This window comes from Drosophila virilis, chromosome 3, assembly GCF_030788295.1.
Source record: "Drosophila virilis strain 15010-1051.87 chromosome 3, Dvir_AGI_RSII-ME, whole genome shotgun sequence".
NCBI classification, from domain to species: domain Eukaryota; kingdom Metazoa; phylum Arthropoda; class Insecta; order Diptera; family Drosophilidae; genus Drosophila; species Drosophila virilis.
The window spans coordinates 24,923,977-24,944,899 of NC_091545.1; the positions used below are offsets into that span (position 1 = coordinate 24,923,977).

Genomic DNA, 20,923 nt, shown 5'->3' on the forward strand with positions numbered 1-20,923 from the left:
GAATGTAAAAATTTAACAACATTTGTAATCAAATAAATGGCGGCTGCACAGTTGACTTATTATTCGATTATTATTACTATTATTCGTAAGAATAACTTTTGAGACTTTTAGTTACGTAAGATTGTAAACAGACCATGAAATTGTTGAAAAGCCAAAGCCATTATCTGAGCTTAAAGATGACAAAATCGAAAGGTAACCAGCTTATCTTCTTTCTTCGACAAACAAGCACAAACTACAAAAATATTCGAATTAATAACATTTAATATATGTATTCAATGAATGATACCTCATCGTAAACGTGTTTAACAACGTTAACCCAAGCATCAAAGTTTGTTGATGATTTTCATTTTCATTTTATTGATCATTTTCGATTCGCTGCTGCAACTGACACGCTTTCAACACATTCGGCCAGCTGTAGGTTGAGGGCGAGCTGGCTGCAAGTGCGTCGCTTTGGGGCACAAATCTGCCCTCGAATTGCCATTGTAATTGTTGCTGTCCGTTTGTCTGCCAACGTAGTAAGTTTGCTTTTTTTGACTTTTTTTTGTTTTGTGATTGTTTCCGCTTGAGCGACAAAACACGAATTGCAAATTTCAGCCACGCATCAATGATATCTCGTCATTGGAATTCAATTTGCATTGTCCATACGCCACGCGGTCCGACACATTGCCACAAGCTCACACTCTACAGTTTACGATTGGATGACTCGCGGAGGGGACGGGCGGCCTGGAGCCGGTGGGTGGAAGCCGGTAAATGGGAGCTGTGTGTTGGGGAGACCATTTGGCTTTCGTCTTTTGGTCTGTTTGTGGTTCTGCTAGTGGCTTGACCCGCCCGCGGCTTGTGGCTATCAATTTCCGCCCACGCTCTGCACATTTATTATGTATATATATTATATATATATATATATATATATATATATATATATTTATATATATATGCACGCATTTTATAGATTGATTCATACACACAGATTTTATTTATACACATTTAATAGTATGCTGTGTAATTAATTTAAATCACTTTTCGTTTTACATTTGCCCGCGCCTGAATATTATTTCAATTTAATTTTTATTATTATTACTCGTTCGGCCACTCTTTATGGCCCGCAGGTTGGCTAATTAGGTTTTCTTGTTTTGACGGCTCATGTAACAATTTGCATAATTTAAATTAAATAAAATAATACTTTTTAATTACATACAAAATAATTTGATTTTTGCATGTACATATGCACTTTTAATTGCAACCATATCGATAAAGGCCTTTTAAATGTACTCAAACAAAATGGGCACTTAATAGACGAATAAAAAAAAGTAGTTAGGGATTATTTGTCGAGCCATATCAAATAATGTTTATCGTTCAGCAATTCTTGATAAATAAAAAACAAAAGTATGGCATTAAGCATATTTAAATTTCAACTAATCGTAAAGTTTTCTTCATTTAATTCGAGTGTGACATGTGTGATACTTTAGAAAAAGGACACTCCATCCGTTTCTTGTGCTCCGTTTTAAAGTGTTCTCTATCTTATCAAGTTTCTATTGTCGTCGCAAACAAATATTTTGCTCTTAAGTTGACTAAACACAGATTGCAAAAAGGGCATCAAATTTACATTTTGCCAATGGAAACTTTTCAAAATGCCAGAAATCTCCATTTACACAACTAAATAATATATGTAGGCAGACATATACATTCATGTAGCTTGTATACATATATTTGTATGAGTGCTTTCATATTTGAAAAGGGCTACCAAATTTGACGCTGTCGAATGGAAATGGCGAACAAAACTCATTAGCAAATATTTGACCTTAAAAAGCTGGCAACAACAACAACAGCAACAACAGGAACAACAAAAAATTCACTTAACACTCGGCCACAAAAGTTTTGCGGGTTGGCGATGAGAAGCGGGTTATAGCCGCAAAGCCCAAAGGTCGCACTGCAGTGAAGTTTGGCGAATCGTTTATAAATCGTTTTACTGCCAGCAGCAGTAGCCACATTCAGATGCTTTAGCCAGGTGGCCAGGTGGTGCTGGTAACCGCAAAAGGACTTTGCACAGCTGCCGAGGCAGAAAAATAAAACCTAGAAAGCTTTACGGGGGCTGCGTCACACATCCGGCACAATAGCCAGGGCTGCAAATTTGCAGCTGCCATCGCAAACGATATTGTTGCTAAAGGTTAATAATTTGCAATATCCGCTGCATGCAGCGCCACTTCCGGTTTCCGTTGTCCAGGCTAGTGCCAACCACACAACATTGATCCCAAAGACACACACACCTCGCTCCCTGCCCCGCTGCCCCTCTGCCCCGTTTGCCTATGCTCGCAAACAAAATCAGACAATTTTAATCCAGCTTTGAGCCCAACACACTCACGCACACGAGCATATCGCGTAATTTGAACAGCATGGGACCGCATTTTATAATTGCGACCCATTGTCTACTCCAAATGAGTAACTTTGCGGTAGGTCTGTAGCGCACGCAGCGCAAATTTATGGACGTCTCCAAGGTCCTTGCTGTTAGATTTTTCAGTTTTTCAATTTTTCACGTTACCCACCGACGGCAAATTTGGTAAGGCTTGAAAAGCCACAAAAAAAAAACTAAAGGATTTTCTAACACGGCATTTGACATACAAACATGTGCGAGAGAGTCCGGATGGCACATGTTTGAGAGTGTCCGATGTGATATGTTTGAGAGAGCGTACACAACACGTTTGAGAGAGCGTGGATAACATGTTTGAGAGATCAGCGTGCTGTTAAATCATGTTGCAGGCACATTAACCAACAGGTTCGGCTCGAACAGGACCCTAAAGGCCATTAAAAAGGAGCAGCACAAGTCAATACTGGTTCCATGTAGAAGACTATTTCCCAGTACGGAAAGTGGGAAATATAATGTATCGGGTTAATATATATATTTTAAGAATGTATTGTAGTCAAATGTTTTTGTTATTGTCGGTGTTTCAGCTGTGGCGCACGTGCTTCAATTAAGATGCAACAAGTTCGAAGCGCTAACGTTGCTATATGCTATCCTGTGTGACCAACTTCTTTAAGACTAGATTATTAATTGCATACTTTTGGGATGTAACTGTTCACCCAGCTCACTGTCGGTCTGTTTACCCACAAGGGGAGCTATTTCCATTGGATTGGTTTCCTCAGTATTGCAGTTTCTTTAACAGATTGCTGTTGAAATTCAAAAATTGCCTTATGCTTAAAGCGCAAAGCAACCGCAGCGCGGTCGGGGCTGGATTCTGGGTCTGGGTCTTCGCAAGAACAACATCAACACGGCTTTTATTGTCCGGGGACAATGTCTGAGGCAGGCACAACAGCAACGCCAACGCAACAAAAACAATGCAGGCACTGAGAACACTTACAACAACAACAGCAACAGCAACAACAACAGCAACAACAACATCAATAACAACATGAAGAATAGCAGCAGGACAGCGAAAGCTGCCGCTGTATAAGCTGAGGTTGCGTTCGTGCCGCGAGGGGCTAGTGCGGGCAGCGGGGCGCTCTAGTACTCAAAGTAGGCTTCATTCTAACACTTAACATGTTAAAATTACATTCGCTGCTGTTATTAGTTTTTTTCCCTCGCTTTTTTGTTGCTTGTTTTGCTCGTTAAATGTCAAGCAGAAAGTTGAGAGAAAGTCAATGACCGACAACCCTTAGCAAAAAAAAAAAATAAAAATAAAGAAAACAAAATGTAATAACAATAGCAAAAGTTTGTTGTTGGAGTTGAATAAGCGCACTTAGTTAGTGCACGAAGGGTTAGGGTTTTCTGTAGATGTTTTTGTTGTTCAGGTTTTTTGCATGGTGTTGAATATAAACTTCGTTATTCCATAGGCGCGTTGACAAGTTGCCAAACAATGCGAAATGAGCAACGCGAAATGAGATGAATTGCGTGGACCAGAAAATAAGCTGTGATCAAATTACATAGGCTTACAAATTTAAATTTGTAATATGATGCAGCATATACAATTAAATTGAAAATTTTTATATATTTTGTAATATTTAAAATATATAAATATATCTTAAACATATTTCTGTAAACAACGCAACAAAAGAATTCAATTTAAGATACATTTTTTAGCCTATGTAAATCAAAGTTGATATGCATTTGCCTTCTTGGCTTTTGCTTGCCAATATTGTATTAAAGCTTACTTTGCATTTTCTAACTGTGTGAAAAATTAAATTATTTATTTACTTAAAGCAAATGCAAATTTTATCAAAAAAGATAAACAAAACAGAAAACCGCATCGCTTGTGAAAACATCAGTTGCTTGCGAATGCTAGAAGCGTATTGTATAAAAAAGAACACAATAGTGAAATGGGGAAATTCAAGTAAACGTTACGTACACACACACACACACACACATAATACCAGGCAGCTCTAACAGTTGCCCGCTAACCCAAGTCCCCTTTCCAGACAATCCAGACTTGCCCACCTTCGGCAGGTTGGGGGCGCTGCTGGCGGTCGCATCGTAAAATCGCAGAGATCCAACCGCACTCAAAGAAATTATGCGAAAACAAAAATGCAGAGCTTGAGGGTAGCTGGCATTGAGCGAGAGAAAAGTGTGGAATATGGCAAACAAAACGGAACAGGCAACAAAATGGCAATACACATACCGCCACACACACACACACACACACGCACACACATGCGCCCATACCCATGCATGGTAAACATAAAAGCGAAGCGAGCTGCCAGCAAGCGAATAAGCAAACAGCCTTAATAAAAATTTCATTTCCTTAATCAAATGCATTATCAAATTACAAAAACAACAACAATATCGACAGCAGCAGCAGTAGCAGCATTGTAGGCGTATGGGCGTGCCGCAATGATGTGCAGCCACAAGAGGCAGCATAAAAAGAATTTTGTTACCCTTCAACCAAGTCAGCAGCCCTGTGGTTAATTTTTTTTTGCCAAGCCAACTTCAATTGATATAGGAAACACGACGCGCACCTCATTTCAGGTGCACAACTTAGCCGACAGCTCCCGAAGCACACAAATCCAAGTTGAAATTGTCAAGCGAAAGTTGGTACCAAACAAAACTTGCTTTGGTAAGAAGATACCCTATTATCTAAATGCCCCGCAAGAGCCTAAAAGTCAACTAAGTAACAAAGTAACAAAATGGCGAATATATATATATATACATATGTAATGTATATACATACATACATACCTGTAAATAATAAAAATTGGAAATTGTATAAAACACATAATAAACAAACTTGCGCACTCACCTTGTAACATTTTTTGAAACGCCATTCAAGTCCAATAGACACAGATTCTCCGTAGCGTCTTCGTTTAGTTTGCCTCTTCTTCATTTTTTGTCAACACACCGTTTCAACTGCTGCCCAATTTTAGTGGGCAGCCTTATTTATACTGCTGACTCTTCTTCTTCATTCTCTCATTTTATTTCTATACAAACACACACGCACGAACACAAACACACTATCTAAGTATACCGGACCGACGCGCACCTTAGACTGAAAGTCTAGCTTCAATTGGCAGCCTTATTTATACCGTTTGCTCTTCTTCTTCATTGATGATCGGACATGTGCGAGCACACACGAATGAACACGACATTACCGCCTCCTTCTTAAATTCGCAGCTTTATACTACGGGCTCTTCTTCATACGTTCGCTTTCTTTAACACACAAGCACAAACACACACGCACAAGCAGAATATCGCACCACTTTAACCGGACCGCCGCGCACCTTAAACTGAAAGTCTAGCTTCAATTGGCAGCCTTATTTATACTGTTGGCTCTTCTTCATTGATGATCGGACATGTACGAACACACACGAATGAACACGACATTACCGCCACCTTCTTAAATTTGCAACTCTATTTAAGCTGCACGCTTTTCACTTACATACACGATCTTTACCGAGCTGCATCACGCCTTCAACTGCCGCCGAACTTTAATCGGCAGCCGCACACACACACGCACAAGCAGAATACCGCACCATCTTAACCGGACCGCCGCGCAGATTAAACTGAAAGGCTAGCTTCAATTGGCAGCCATATATATACTGTGGGCTCTTCTTCTTTCAAACTCACATTGACGATCTGCTATTAACGAACACACACGAACGAACACGACATTACAGACTCGCGGCTTCAACTGAAACTGCAGCTTTAACTGGCAGCCATATTTATACTGTTGGCTCTTCTTCTTTCGAAATCAGCTTCACGATCTGCTCTTCACATTTGTATACAAACACACGCACACGCACAAGCACAATTCCGCTTACGGTTGCAAACGACTGCAAAATCCTTAATTGGTATTTTAATATCATATTTAAAAAATACCTTGCAATCGTAGCAACACTTGGGCACATTATTAAATTTGCATGACCAAAGAATAGTCGTTGAAAAGTCATCTCGACAATATAACAGTTAGTTTGATAGCGGCAATTGGGCCAATGTTCTGTGCAAACAAACACACATGATGTCTATTTCGTTTATAAGCTGAAAAATCAATGATTGCATTTGCATTTTGTTAGATTTCTGCTGGAATTCTGGAATTATGCCAACGTCTGCCGCGTCCTTAGCTGTTGCTGCTGCAATTGTTGTCGTTGTAGTTGGGCTTATTGCTTGTTGCTGTTGCTACCGGAAACATGGGCAAAAGGGCGGCAAAGGCGAAACGGGCGGAACGGGCGGCAGTAGCGACCGATAGCTCGCAACTGCAAATTCCTTTGGCATGGTGAGGAAATTAGAAATGGAAATTATTATCGTAATTCGTAATGTTGTTGTTGTTGTTGTTGCTGTTATTTCTGCTATCGCTGCTGTCATGTAATTGCACAGCAACACAAAACAACCCGAGCCCTAGACTTAAGCGCTTTAATTGTTGTAAATGTTGTTGGCTCTAAAGTGTGTTATTAGGCAATGGCTGGCCTGATTTTCAAGTTGTGATTTGGTTAACAAATTGCGCGTCGATTGAACTTTAAGAGGAGGACGAACGACCCTGTGCTCCGTCCCAATTGGATAACGTTAAGCTTGGCAAATATTTATACTGTTATATTCCAAAAGCTAATTGGCAAATTGTTGCATGCAAATTGTTAACATTTTATTGAATTTGCAAGTTTTTCTGTTTAATTTACACAACATATTAGCTGAATCATTATAATAAATGAATTTCAATTAATAAATTCCAGGAAAGCATAGTTGACGGCAACATATTCATACAATTTTCTAGTTTATCTATTTAACAGAAGATGGAAAATATGTAAATAAATGAAGCACATGAGAAAAACACATTTTTTACCTACGTATGCACATTTTGGCTCGAAACTTAATTAACCATATACATACATATAATTTGACATGTCTCAATGTCGTCTAACTGAAACACTATCCCACCAAGAAGGCAGCTCTCGACCCTCTCGATATGGCTCGATGTGGCACTTGATGAATTTTAAGCCGTGCACAACGCCATCCTTAACCTCAATCTTTTAATCGATTCTCCAGATGTTCCAAAGCAATGCAAAGCTTATGAGACAAACTTGATAAAAGTTAAGCATATTTACGAATTATACTTTCAATTTAAACTTTTAAATTCTTAACTATTTTTAGGAACGAATGAATGCATGCAATGACACTTGACTCAAAACCGATAATATCGAATATCGTGTTATCGTCACTAGAAATATCGATATATCGATATACGTATTCAGTTTTTGTTCTCTCTAGTCTATTGTCTGCATTTGTTTATGTTCTCCATTTTCTTGATCTCTTCACTAATTCAATTATCTCTTGAAGCTCGCCGAGCTTAGAGCTTCTAACTCTTTGTATTTATTATTAATATTCTTAGTATACCTTTGTAAATTGTATTTACCGTCATAATTGCGTTGTTTAGGGAACAAAAAGAATCGTATTTTCAATGAATTATTTGTCAAATGAACAAAAAATTTTCTACTGTCTCAGACGAACAGAGCTCAATCGGATATCATATGAATTGCCAATCTTTCTAAAAGTATCAGACCGTAGGAATCTACAAGCTATGGTAAGTACGTTCCATTAAATGCCAGTCAGGATTTGTACTCCACTGAAATGGCGCTTTCCGTACCGCAGGAGCCCCACAAGCCCCTGAAGCTAAAAATTAAGCTACCCACCCGGGTGCAGCCCGAGGTGATGCCCGAGCCGGGCGAAGCTGGGCTTTACACCAATAAGATTCACTACCTGCGCAAATATCTGCTGGACGAGCTGGTGGCCAAGAAGTTCGCCATGGACTTCATGGAGCCCGTGGACACGGCGGCACTCCAAGTGCCCAATTACTACACCATCATCAAGCGGCCAATGGATGTGGGCACGATCATCAAGCGGGTGCAGAACCGTTACTATCATCGCGTGGATGATCTGATCTGTGACTTCCGATTGGTAATTAGCAACTGTTTTACGTTCAATCGGCCGGGAGATGTGGTGTACCGTAACTGCCAGAAGCTGGAGAAGTTCTTTCATCGGGTGCTCAATAAAATGCCCAAGGGCGAGGAGAAGCCCAGCACCAAGGATCCACGCTCGTCGGGCAGGCAGCATGGCTACGAGAAGGCATCGGATGTGGTGCAACGTCAATGCCAGGAGCATCTGGAGAAGCTGCAGGCGGCCATTGCAAAGGAGGACGACCCGACCATTTGTAAATATTTTAACGCAAAACTGGAGTATTTGTCCCAAAAAGTAGACAGGTTTTACTTCAAGACGATCGAGGAGTTCCGCTTCGAGGTGACCGGCATCTTCAAGAATTTCGACAATCAGATTAAGCTGTTCCACGAACTGTTCCACAAGACCTGCGACCAGGATCCGCACCAGCGCTACTCCAACTGCCATTGGTCCCATGAGCTGGAGAGTAAGAAGCCACCGGAAGAGCAGGATTCAAATGTCAAACTGGACAAGCGGGACATAACCGAGGTGCTATTTGCACTCAAGCGAGCGGAGAGCAGTGTGGAACATTGTCTGAAGTCCTATTCCAGGGAGAAGGAGAGCCGTGCCAGGGGCTTGATCGAGGCGTTCGATGCCACAGCCAACCGGCTGAAGCAGAAGCTAATGAAGGGGCGCAGGGTCGAAATGAATAGAGATGAGAGGAGAAAGGAACAAATGAAATACTATGCCCAGATGCAGGAGCAGCGCGAAACGCAGGAGTCGATCACACAAGAGGAAGAGAACTCGCCCGAAAGAGACGAGCTGCCGGAGCAGGCCAACTCCTCCGACGAAGAGAAGTACGAAGCGCAGCCCGACGACTGCAACCAAGCCCACTTAACAGACACAAACGTCGATGTCGAATACGATAACTGCCAGCCTGAATACAATACAGATGAGCCGATCTCCAATGCGCCGATTAGCGCTTCAGACTTGCCAATGGAAAACTGGCAAATGTCCGAGACCGAAGCGCCACCCACGTGTACCTGGCCGGAGCAGGCCGAAAGCAATCTCTGCGACATGACGGAGCAGCTGGACGAGGCAGCAGCAGCAGCTGCCATTCCGGCAGACTCAACGCTCTGGACAGACTTGCAGCTGAGCAGCAGCAGCGACGACGACAGCGACGAATCCGACTCATCGTAATCCCTTTCGCGTTTGTATATTGCAAATAATCTGTATATATAGATATAATATATAATTGACATATATATCGAATCACTTTTGTTCATTTTAGGGACGCCCAGAGCTAGTCGATCCTACTCCGCTTAGGTGTCCATCCAATTGATCCTTCTTGGTATGTACGGCTTCTTTAATTTGTCCAATCCCGCATTGATCTGGTCTGAAATCTTACATTCCAGTTGCCAACTTATGGCTATGCCGCCTGCTGCTGATTGATTGGAAGCCCTGCTGCCGCAGGGTGCAATGACACGGGGCGGCCAATAAATTGGAGCACCTTTGAAGGGTTGCCCATATCCGTCAAATGCGCCTAAATGTAGGCGAATGTGCGAACTTTGCCAATCGATAAAGGTTACTCCTCGTGTGTTTTCCCTCCCACAGCCCCCGAGCTCGAAGTTGTCGCCTAGTTAGTTGGGTGCTCGGCGTGCTTCTGTGCAGATAAGGCTTACCGGTTGCAGGGGCGGTGGGAGGGGGGGGCATTGGTGCGCCAGGAGCGAGCACCTCAAGAGCTCTTCGTCGCTTCCGGCCAGTAATGCAAATGTCCAATTTTGCTTTGCAGCGTTTTCCTTCCATTCAAAATACATTTAATTGCGCGTTTTGTTGCCAAATAACTTCCGACTTAACCAGATCTCGGCACAAAATATTCAAAAAAAAAAAAAAAATAAAGGAAACAAAACGAAAAATGAAAATAAATGTGGAAATTCATTGATTTTCGTTTTGAGCCAAAACAACGGCATAAATGCAAAAGAGAAGTTCTCTTTAGACAGCCGACGATTAAATACCCTAACGCAAATGCTGCATATGCATAATATAAGACTATTATAAGTAGATTATTATTGGTATAAGATGATTATTAGATTTTGAAGATTTACACCACCCCCCTCCCACATTCAGCAGCAGTAAGATTCACGGAACGGAATAAATGCAAAAGAGAAAATCTCTTCAGACAGCCGACTATTAAATACCCTAACGCAAATGCTGCATATGCATAATATAAGACTATTATAAGTAGATTATTATTGGTATAAGATGATTATTAGATTTTGAAGATTTACACCACCCCCCTCCCACATTCAGCAGCAGTAAGATTCACGGAACGGAATAAATGCAAAAGAGAAAATCTCTTCAGACATCCGACTATTAAATACCCTAATGCAAATGCTTCCTATACATAATATAAGACTATTATAAGTAGATTATTATTGGTATAAGATGATTATAAGATTTTGAAGATTTACCCCACCCCCCCCCCCCCTCCCCCATTCAGCAGCAGTAAGATTCACGAAACGGAATAAATGCAAAAGAAAAGTTATCTTCAGACAGCCGACGATTAAATACCCTAACGCAAATGCTGCATATACATAATATAAGACTATTATAAGTAGATTATTATTGGTATAAGATGATTATAAGATTTTCGGGATTTACCCCCCACCCCTTCTGCAGCAGTAAGATTCACATTTAAGTGGCCTAATATACCCGCTTCAAATGTATTTATAGAGCATCAAATTAGCTACACAATACTTCAATTTAAATACGGCATAAGTTGGCGCCTTTTCCGCATCCGCTTTGACTCAGTTTCAAGGTGGCTGCTGCCTAATTTATTTCATTTGTATTCATTTGGCCACTTGACGAACGGAAAATTTATTCCGGCACTTGTCCTGCTTGAGGCTTCAATACAAAATTATAATCAAATCAAAACAAAAAAAAAAAATCCAATTACACGTAAATATTTAAATCGAAACAAAGGCAATTCCAACAACAATGGCGGACAAATACGCTGACATTTTATAAATATCGTTTTTTGATAAGCTAAGGCCATAAATAATCACCTTAAGCACATTAGGAACTGCATGAGAAACTGGAGAATAATATTGAAAAATTATGCCAAGCATTGTAAAAATATTTACAGAAACTGGTCTTAAATTAACTCCCAACAAGCACGAGAATTGAATCTGAACCCTTAAACCTCTTTAAATTCACATTTTATTTGAATTTTACAATTCCCACTGATAAGGGTTGGTTTGGCCCCTGCTAAATAAAGGGAAGTCTAATTCATTTTCAGACACCCCGAAAAACAAATTGGGGTAAGATTTAAAGGAAATTTCCTATACCCAGCTACATGAATAGCTCTTAGTTTTAGGGGATTTACATGCTATAAAGGATTTATGGCAATGCAGGCATGTTTTGAATAGTTACGCAAGATGGCGTTAAAAGAACAACCCATTTCCTTACAATATAGTTATTTTTTACACCCGCATTTTTCAATTTCTTACAGTTTTTTCTCTTCTCTTAACCTGTTATGTGTCTTCTTTTGTTATTTATATTTAAGCATCCAAAGAGAAAACGGAATAAAAAATATGATGGATAAAGATATTATTTTTGGCTCTCAGGTTTAAATATAAGATAATCTATAGCAAGGGGATTTAAGCAATACGAACATATTTATCAGCTAGATGTAAGAAAAGAATTGCGTCGAAATAAGGGAAATAATTCATGGCGAGCATTTTGCTTTAGCTAAATTGCCTTTTATGAATATGAAAAAAATGCTCAACACAATGTTTCAGTTGACTATAAAACAGTGCCGCCATCTTTTGAGCAACATAGTTATTTCCCAACTCGAAGTGCCGCCATCTTGTGTAACAATTAGTTTTAAATACATGCACCATAATATAAATTCCCTCTATAGTGGTATTACAAAATACAGCTATTTTCATAGAGAATATCCTATTTAGAGTTTTATGCCAGCCCTAAACAGATGGCGCACTGCAGTTTTAACCTGTCTGACACAGATGGCGCTTTGCCTTTAGTTTTATTCGAGTTTTCAATTCTATTCCGAGTTTTTTACAAATTCGTTATTAACATTCATATTCATTAGAATTCTTAGAGCTATACGCATATAACGTTCATTTTATTATAGTCAAAATATGGTTGCTCAAAATTTGGCTAAAATTTGATTAAGTAAGTTAACAAAACATCGTTGAAATTTCAATTAGAATCTAAATAATAATTGCAACTAAGCAGAAACAAGGACTAAGGCCATCCACAGCGTTTGTAGGCAAAGATATACTAATTAATACATATATATATATATTATGTGTTTGTATTATTTAGCAATTTGTTACTATTTTGGAACGGATTCTCTATGACTAGCTGCAAAGTTCAAGTGTCTTATTTAAAACCTAATTTGTTCTACGCATTCGGAAAAAACATTCCATTCCACACTTTCTCGAGCAAACCATAATCCGAATTGTTTAGATCAATAAATATGTTTATAATTACCCCACAAACAATTAAGTCTAGCGCCTTTTTATAAAAATATTCATGATCTTTAACCAACAATATGCATTTATCCGTATTATCCGTATCCTAATTACATATGTACACGCACACACATGCACACACAGCTCGCACACACACACACACAGACACACACGCACGCACATAGAATTTGCTTAGCTACTGGGCTCTCTTTTATATAACTCGAAATCAACGGATCAAAACTTGAATATTATAGCACTTAATTGGAGTATATGTTAACATAATTATTAGAGTTGATAAATATTTGCAATACGATTGCACAAGATACAAGTTTGTGATAGATTCTCTTTTTCCATCCGATCCATTCTATCCAAGAGAACTTTTACCCTCGCAAAATAGATAGACAATGTTTTCCCAATTAAAGGCTAGCATAATTACCCTCTCACATGAAAAAGCGCATTAAAGGCTAGCATATGAGAAAGGCAATTTTTCCAATTAAAGACTATCATAATTACCCTCTCTCATGGGAAAGGGCATTTTTTCCAATTAAAGGCTAGCACTCGCGAAATGTCATTTCTCCAATTGGAGACTATCATAATTACCCTCTTACATATGAAAGGAAATGTTAGCCAATTAAAGGCTAGCATAATTACCCTCCTCACGTAAGGAAATTTTGCCCAATTAAGAGGGTAATCTTAATTTTGAAAGAGAATTTTGCCAAGTAAAGAAAAGCATATTTACCTTTTCACATGAGAACTCTCTCTCGCTGTTAACGCGCTTCCACTTTCACCATATTTGGACTTGTCAGTCAGAGCTAATCTAAATTGTATCTTGTAGATACACAAGCTTGACTTGAGTATCTGCAAATGTGCCATGTCCAACAAGCAACCGACCTAGATCTCCTGCAGCAGTGCATCGGGCGTTTGAGGATCCGTTGTACTGCCCCCGAGCTCACCACTGATATCGCCCACCGATGATGACACCGCCGACAGCATGGTGGTGACAGTCGCATTGATCAGCTCCGTGCTGGTGCTCGCCACGGTGCTGTAGAGGGCCAGGGCCGTGGTGGTGATGACTGTGGCCAGTGCAGGTCCAGGCACAGCGCTGCTGGTGGAGCTGCTCTCCGTGCTGCTAATGCCGGAGATCGTAGTGTTCAGGAGCAGCGGCGCCAGTGTCGTATTGACCGCCATAGTCGGACTGGCGGTGGGCAGCAGCGGCGGCAGATGACCATGGTAGTGGTCCAGCGCCGAGGCGGGCGTATACGGATACATGGGACAGGGATTCTCCAGCTGCGGTCCCAGCATGCTCTCGAACACGTAGCCAATCAGCGAACCGGCCGTTAGTCCAATATTGTAGGACAGTGTCATTATGTTGCCGGTGACCTCCTTAAGGGTGCCCGGCACCTTGGCCGGAGCCAGCATCATGGGCAAGCTGCCCGCCAGTCCGTTGCTGATGCCCAGCGCTATGGTGAACAGAAAGGGCGCCGTCTCGCCCGAGATGATCGGACGATGGCGTGGCGCACAGCATAGTAGAAACATAGGGACCAGCACAATACGCAATCCTGACAGCAGGATCAGCTGTCGCCGCGACCAGGGATACGGACTGGCGGCCAGGATCTTGCCAATCACATCCGATGTATTGAAGCAGAACATCAGCAGCACGGGCATCCATGTGCGCAGCGCACACGAAGTGACCTCCACCTCGATGCCCGGATACAGTGAGAGGGTGACACAGTAGGCCAGGGCAATGCACACCATGTACGGATAGATGACCTGGGCGACGCGCCAGCGTGTTACGAAACCTTCGCGTATGTCGCCCAGCTTGCTGGGCCGGCAGCGACGCGGCGTAATCACATGCTCCACCTTGAAGGCAACCGTTGTGGGCGTGGCCGGCTCATGCGGCGTAGCTGGCAGCTCGGGCAACGGCCCAAGGCCCTCAATGATGCTCTCGCCAGCCGTGGGATTGGACAGCTCATAGACGGGATTGCTAAAGCTCAGCGTATTCGGTGCACTCGTACCGGCATGATGGGGTCCAGCCGTAGTCGTAGTCGTAGTGCCGTCCATGGACAGAACACCATACTTGGTGCTGCTGGTGGCGCCATCAATCTCTTGCTGCGCCGAACAATAAGCATGTATTAGGTCAACTATTCTCAGCCCACAGATAACTCCGTGTCACTTACCTCATCCGGACGCAGAACAATCTTGGAGCAGGCCTCCACGTGAAAGCGCACAAACGGCGAGTTGATGGTGGCCAAGTGCAGCAAATAGCTGAAGAGTATGTACAGCGTGGAGGTCAGAAAGAAGATGACCGTCGAGACGCGATCATTGTTGATGAGCAGCTTGGTAACCACGCGATTGGAAGACACCAGAAATCCGGCAATGCTCTCGCCGGCCATCACAGCCTGCGTGTACTGCTTGGGCAGCATTGAGGCGAATCCATAGAAGCTCGACTGCTGCACCGTGCAGCCAATGGCGGTTAGAGCCACCGCAGACATGTTCACAACATACGCCGTATTCGTGGCGAACATGTGCCAGGCCACCTCGCAGACGGCCACAAAGATCAGCGTGGTAAAGGACACCATGTAGCCAAAGAGGACGCGCGTTTGGAACGGCGCCAGCGACAGCACAATGTTGTTGAACAGAACCGTGCCGAAGGCCACAAAGATGTACGTCATGGACATGTCCAGAGCCACCGGACGACCCGGAAAGCGTCCCTGCCAATAGTCCGCGGCGATAATGAAACTGAAACAGAGTTACGAATGAGATTTAATAACGAAAATTGTGGAACTATTTACTAATTATATTGCATATAAAATACATACATACATACATATATTTTATGCGAAAAGTAACTGTAAATGGTTTGGCCATATTATAAAACAGATTTCAATTAAATATCGCCCAACAATTATTTCACTTTATCGAAAAATGTCATTTATAATAGTTTTCTACCCGTTCTGCACATTTGAATATTTGTTTAATAAGCAAAAATAAACACTTTTTAATTTCTGGCATTTTTAGGCTCAATTTGTTTTCATTTTTGGCGCACACACTGGCAGAATTTGTGTGTGTGTGAGAGAGAAAGAGAGAGCGAGCGGTGTAGATGGCTATTGCGCTTACGCCTACTGTAGCCACACTTCGAATCCCGTTACCTGGAATCACTTGAAACAAACATTAGCGAATAGTGTGACCGCAGATTTTTCAATACTCAATTGTTATTGTATTAGTGGAAATTGGGAAGTGTGGCAATTTAATCTGTGCGCGTGCTTTATCTCATTTGATCGCTATTTTTCGTACGTCGTCGCGATTAATTTTAGTTAAATGTCATTTATATTACTGTTCTAATAATTCTCCATACCTAAAGTTTAATTAACAGGCTGTGAGAGAGAGAGAGAGAGAGAGAGAAGGATGGAGAGAGCGAACATTGCAATAGAAGAGATAGCTATTGCTCTTTCTTTCCAACACTTGTAACAACTTGAATCCCGTTACCTGTTCTCGCAAAAAGCGAGCATAGCGAATAGTGTGATCGATGCTCCTTGATCGATAAAATGACATAATTATATTTTATCAGCGCAAATCGTTATCGCTAGAAAGCTTTAATGCTTTATGTATGTGATGGAGGTGCACACTTCTAGGAAAATCCACCCGCAAATGTAAAAATATTGTGAAAAACTTTTGTATGAAATTTTTTCGAATACCATTTGATGTGCCTCAAACTCATTTTCAAAGATCTATGTTTAAATTCACTTGAGGAATATTTCACACTTTTCGAAAACTCTATTCCTCCTTGTCATTTTCAAAGATCTTATTCATTTGAGACTTGCTTCAGAATATTCGCAAAACTCTTGAGTGGATAATGCGGTTCAACAGATTCTGCAACGTTTAGTTCTTTCTTTGATGGACTTTTAATATGTACTTCAAATAAACGCACGGAAACTGTCTGAAAAGGAAATATCTTAACGAGCAAGGCCGGGTAATTGTTCAACAGGATATTAGCTCGCATTGCAGACAGTAAATAACTAATACGATTCACATAATTTAAACCTGTGTCAACTTTGATACATGTCAATCAAACAAACGCAACTAATCAATCTTTGTCTTTGCAAAGCCCATTCATACGGCCCACGCCCACGTCTACGCCCACTCCCATTTCCACGCCCACTCGGATTCGCATACCCAATCGCATTGACATTTGCACATTCATTTGCACTCACCTATTGTAGGGCAAAACAAATCCAATGCCTGCTGCAAGCAGTGCCAGATAGACGGCATGTCTCTGGTCCTTGGGGGCGCGTGTATCGTATTCGGGACTATCTATGCTGGTCGGATGCCTCATGCCATTGCCCGATGCCCGTCCGCTGCGCCCCTCCAGAGGCTCATATGTGGTGTCCTGTGCGCCCACGTCCATTCCGAATTGTGCTCCTTCTCTTCTTTGGGTGTGCTAACTAGTTTTTTGTTTTGTGTTTTGTTGCAGTCGTTGGTTTATTTATTTATTTATTTATTTTTTTTGGTTTATAGTTTGATATTTAGTCGATGCGCGTTGCAGTTGACTTTTGCATAATTTATGCGTTAAAATCGACACGCCTGCAGCGCAGGGAATAGCTAACGTTGTATGCTCGTCATACGCACACGCATACAGGGTGCTGTCTCTGGGTGCAACACGGTTATTTGTGGCACACGAATCGATAAACAGCAGACGCAAGTTGTTGCTCCACTGGCTGCGACTCGCCTTTGGCAGTAATCGAATGTAAATTCAAATATGCCAAATCGACACGCACATTTTCCAATTTATGCATCTCTTGAATTGCGCTTTTTTTTCAATTCAATTGCAATTCGCATTCGCCTAGTTACTTTTTAAGAATTATTTTTTCCGTTTATTTGCATTTGATTTTTAAATATTTTTATTTAAAACCTGGCCAAAGCGTACACACGGCATGCACCACCAATTTGCCATTCCATTGCCAGCGAATGTCCTGCTCACACGTTTTTTTCTCACCACAATCCAATTCCACCCTTTCACCATTTCACCAGTTCACCATTTCACCTTGACGCACTGCGCATGTGGCGTATGATTGATTTAGCTTTCCACTTCGCGAACGAGCTAACCAGCATTCACTTATCCTTTGGACGTTGAGCTGACTGGTTGACATCGCTCCTGACTACTCCTCAAAAATAAGCTCCAGATTTTTGGTATGTATAACAGTGAAAATTTTCTCTTTTTTTTTTTTACAAGTCTGAGAAAAACTTTTTCCTTTTATATTATCAAGTGCATAGCTAAAGCAAATATATTTCCTCAGCTTCTCTTTTGCAAGCATTAAGCTTGGCTTTAAGAAGATACAAATTTAAGATTTTTTTTACAATAAACTTTACTAATTGCTTTTTTCTAATGTATATTCACAGGGCCTAGCAAGAAGATGTAGAGGACCGCATAAAATGTAACAGGTACACAATTAATTAGTAAAGCTATTGAACAGGTAAGAAAAAGCCAATTTATTAATAATTACGTATTAAAGAAAAACACAGAACACACAACAAATCATAAAAAACATCAAATACATTAAGTATCAATTACATTTTCATTTTTATGTATCTATCTGCGTGAAAATTTTCAAATATGTATCTCTGAATATGCATATACTTAGTATGTATCTATATACTAGGTGTGTCCATAGATACATATCATATACTATATACTAGGCGTGTCCATAGATACATACTATGTATATGCATATTACTATACATAGATACATACATCTTTGCGTATGTACATACAAATATCTCTGAAAATTGATGCACAGATATAATGAAAATTTTATTGCCAGTAATATGCAGTGATTTTCAAATATGTATCTGTGCACAATCTTTCAGGTAGGTAGAGAAATACTTATGTATACACTAGGTGTGTCTAGATACATGCTATATACAACAGGTGTGTGTATAGATACACACTATATACATATATAAATGCATATTACATGCATAGATACACACCATTCCGTATATGTGCACATAAATCCATCTGAAAATTGATGCGCAGTTAATACAAATGAAAATTTTACTGCATAAGATATGCAATGATTTTCAGATGTGTATCTGCGCAGAATTTTTCAGGTGGGTCCACAGATACATACACTTTCTAGAATGTATCTAGACTTTAGGCTTTTACATACTATTTCGCATATGTATATACAAATCCATTTGGAAATTGATGCGCAGTTAAATACAAATGAAAATTTTATTACATATGTAATAATTTTCAGATGTGCACCTGCTCAGAATTTTCAGGTGGGTCCATAGATACATATACTTTTTAGAATATATCTATATACTAGGCGTGTCCAGATATATACTTCTTCGAATATGTACACATAAATCCATCTGCAAATTGATGCGCAGTTAAATACAAATGAAAATTTTACTGCACAAGATTTTCAGATGTGTATCTGCGCAGAAGTTTCAGGGGGTCCACAGATACATATACTTTTTAGAATGTATCTAGACTTTAGGTGTATCTACATACTATTTCGCATATGTATATACAAATCCATCTGCAAATTGATGCGCAGTTAAATACAAATGAAAATTTTATTACATATGTAATAATTTTCAGATGTGCACCTGCGCAGAATTTTCAGGTGGGTCCATAGATACATATACTTTTTAGAATGTATCTATACACTAGGCGTGTCAAGGTATATTCTTCTTCGTATATGTCCATATAAATCTATCTACGAATTGATGCGCAGTTAAATACAAATGAAAATTTTATTACATATGTAATAATTTTCATATGTGTATCTGCGCAGAATTTTTCAGGTGGGTCCACAGATACATATACTGGTTCGTATATATCTATATACTAGGCGTGTCTAGATATATACTTCTACGTATATGTACATATAACTCCATCCACGAATTGATGCGCAGTTAAATACAAATGAAAATTTTATTACATATGTAATGATTTTCAGATGTGCACCTGCGCAGAAGTTTCGGGTGGGTCCATAGATACATATATGGTTTCGTATATATCTACATACTAGGCGTGTCTAGATACACACTATTCCGTATATGAACATACAAATCCATCTGAAAATTCATGTAGTGAAGCATACAAATGAAAATTTTATTACATATGTAATAATTTTCAGATGTGCACCTGCGCAGAATTTTCAGGTGGGTCCATAGATACATATACTTTTTAGAATGTATCTATACACTAGGCGTGTCAAGGTATATTCTTCTTCGTATATGTCCATATAAATCCATCTGCAAATTGCTGCGCAGTTTAATACAAATGAAAATTTTATTACATATGTAATAATTTTCATATGTGTATCTGCGCAGAATTTTTCAGGTGGGTCCACAGATACATATACGGTTTCGTATATATCTACATACTAGGCGTGTCTAGATACACACTATTCCGTATATGAACATACAAATCCATCTGAAAATTCATGTAGTGAAGCATACAAATGAAAATTTTATTACATATGTAATAATTTTCAGATGTGCACCTGCGCAGAAGTTTCAGGTGGGTCCATAGATACATATACTGTTTCGCATGTATCTATACACTAGGCGTGTCTAGATATATACTTCTTCGTATATGTACACATAAATCCATCTGCAAATTGATGCGTATCTGCGCAGAAGTTTCAGGGGGTCCATAGATACATATACCTTTTAGTATATATATATATTCGTATATGCATCTTCTTCGTATATCCATCAGCGAATTGGCGTACTGATACATACAAATGCAAATTTTATTGCTTATGTAATGATTTTCAGATATGTATCTGTGCACAATTTAAGGGTTGTTCCCAGATACATATACTGATTAGTATGTATCTAGATACATACAACTTCGTATATGATTGATTGCACCCTCTTGAAGCTTGCGCATAGATAATTTTCACACAGGTAGATACACATTTATACTCATGCGTACAAAAACGCACCCTCTCTCAGTCAGATACATGCAAAACTGAATTGAAAATGTTCCATTAGCTCTTTGGCTAATGGAATATTTGTTCAGAACAGAACAACTCGCCGTTCGTGATGCTTTGCTTTAAATAGT

The 20,923-nt window shown here is 40.1% G+C and overlaps 2 protein-coding genes and 1 long non-coding RNA gene across 4 annotated transcripts; 1 reads left to right on the forward strand and 2 right to left on the reverse strand.

Moving 5' to 3' along the window:
• Window positions 1-7,036: 7,036 nt before the first annotated feature.
• LOC116650441 (uncharacterized) lies at window positions 7,037-7,793 on the reverse strand. Its single transcript, XR_004303412.2, has 2 exons — window positions 7,257-7,793; window positions 7,037-7,192 (listed from the first exon to the last, which is right to left on the reverse strand). It is a non-coding gene; the product is annotated as an uncharacterized lncRNA (long non-coding RNA).
• Window positions 7,794-7,841: 48 nt separating this feature from the next.
• On the forward strand, window positions 7,842-10,168 carry LOC6622686 (uncharacterized). Of its 2 annotated transcripts, XR_004303411.2 has the most exons (4): window positions 7,842-7,994; window positions 8,063-9,554; window positions 9,636-9,695; window positions 9,760-10,168. XR_004303411.2 is itself a non-coding variant. In XM_032434096.2 (2 exons), exons 1-2 carry the CDS (start codon window positions 7,872-7,874, stop codon window positions 9,542-9,544), a joined length of 1,605 nt encoding a protein of 534 aa, XP_032289987.1. In that variant the 5' UTR covers window positions 7,842-7,871; the 3' UTR covers window positions 9,545-9,601. The 2 variants fall into 2 exon arrangements, 1 of the variants encoding a protein (XP_032289987.1); XM_032434096.2 differs by lacking the exons at window positions 9,636-9,695; window positions 9,760-10,168 and having other exon boundaries at window positions 8,063-9,601.
• Window positions 10,169-12,349: 2,181 nt separating this feature from the next.
• On the reverse strand, window positions 12,350-17,575 carry Ent3 (equilibrative nucleoside transporter 3). The gene is made up of 3 exons (XM_002048420.4): window positions 17,052-17,575; window positions 15,018-15,579; window positions 12,350-14,949 (listed from the first exon to the last, which is right to left on the reverse strand). Exons 1-3 carry the CDS (start codon window positions 17,243-17,245, stop codon window positions 13,732-13,734), a joined length of 1,974 nt encoding a protein of 657 aa, XP_002048456.1. The 5' UTR covers window positions 17,246-17,575; the 3' UTR covers window positions 12,350-13,731.
• Between the last annotated feature and the right edge of the window lie 3,348 nt (window positions 17,576-20,923).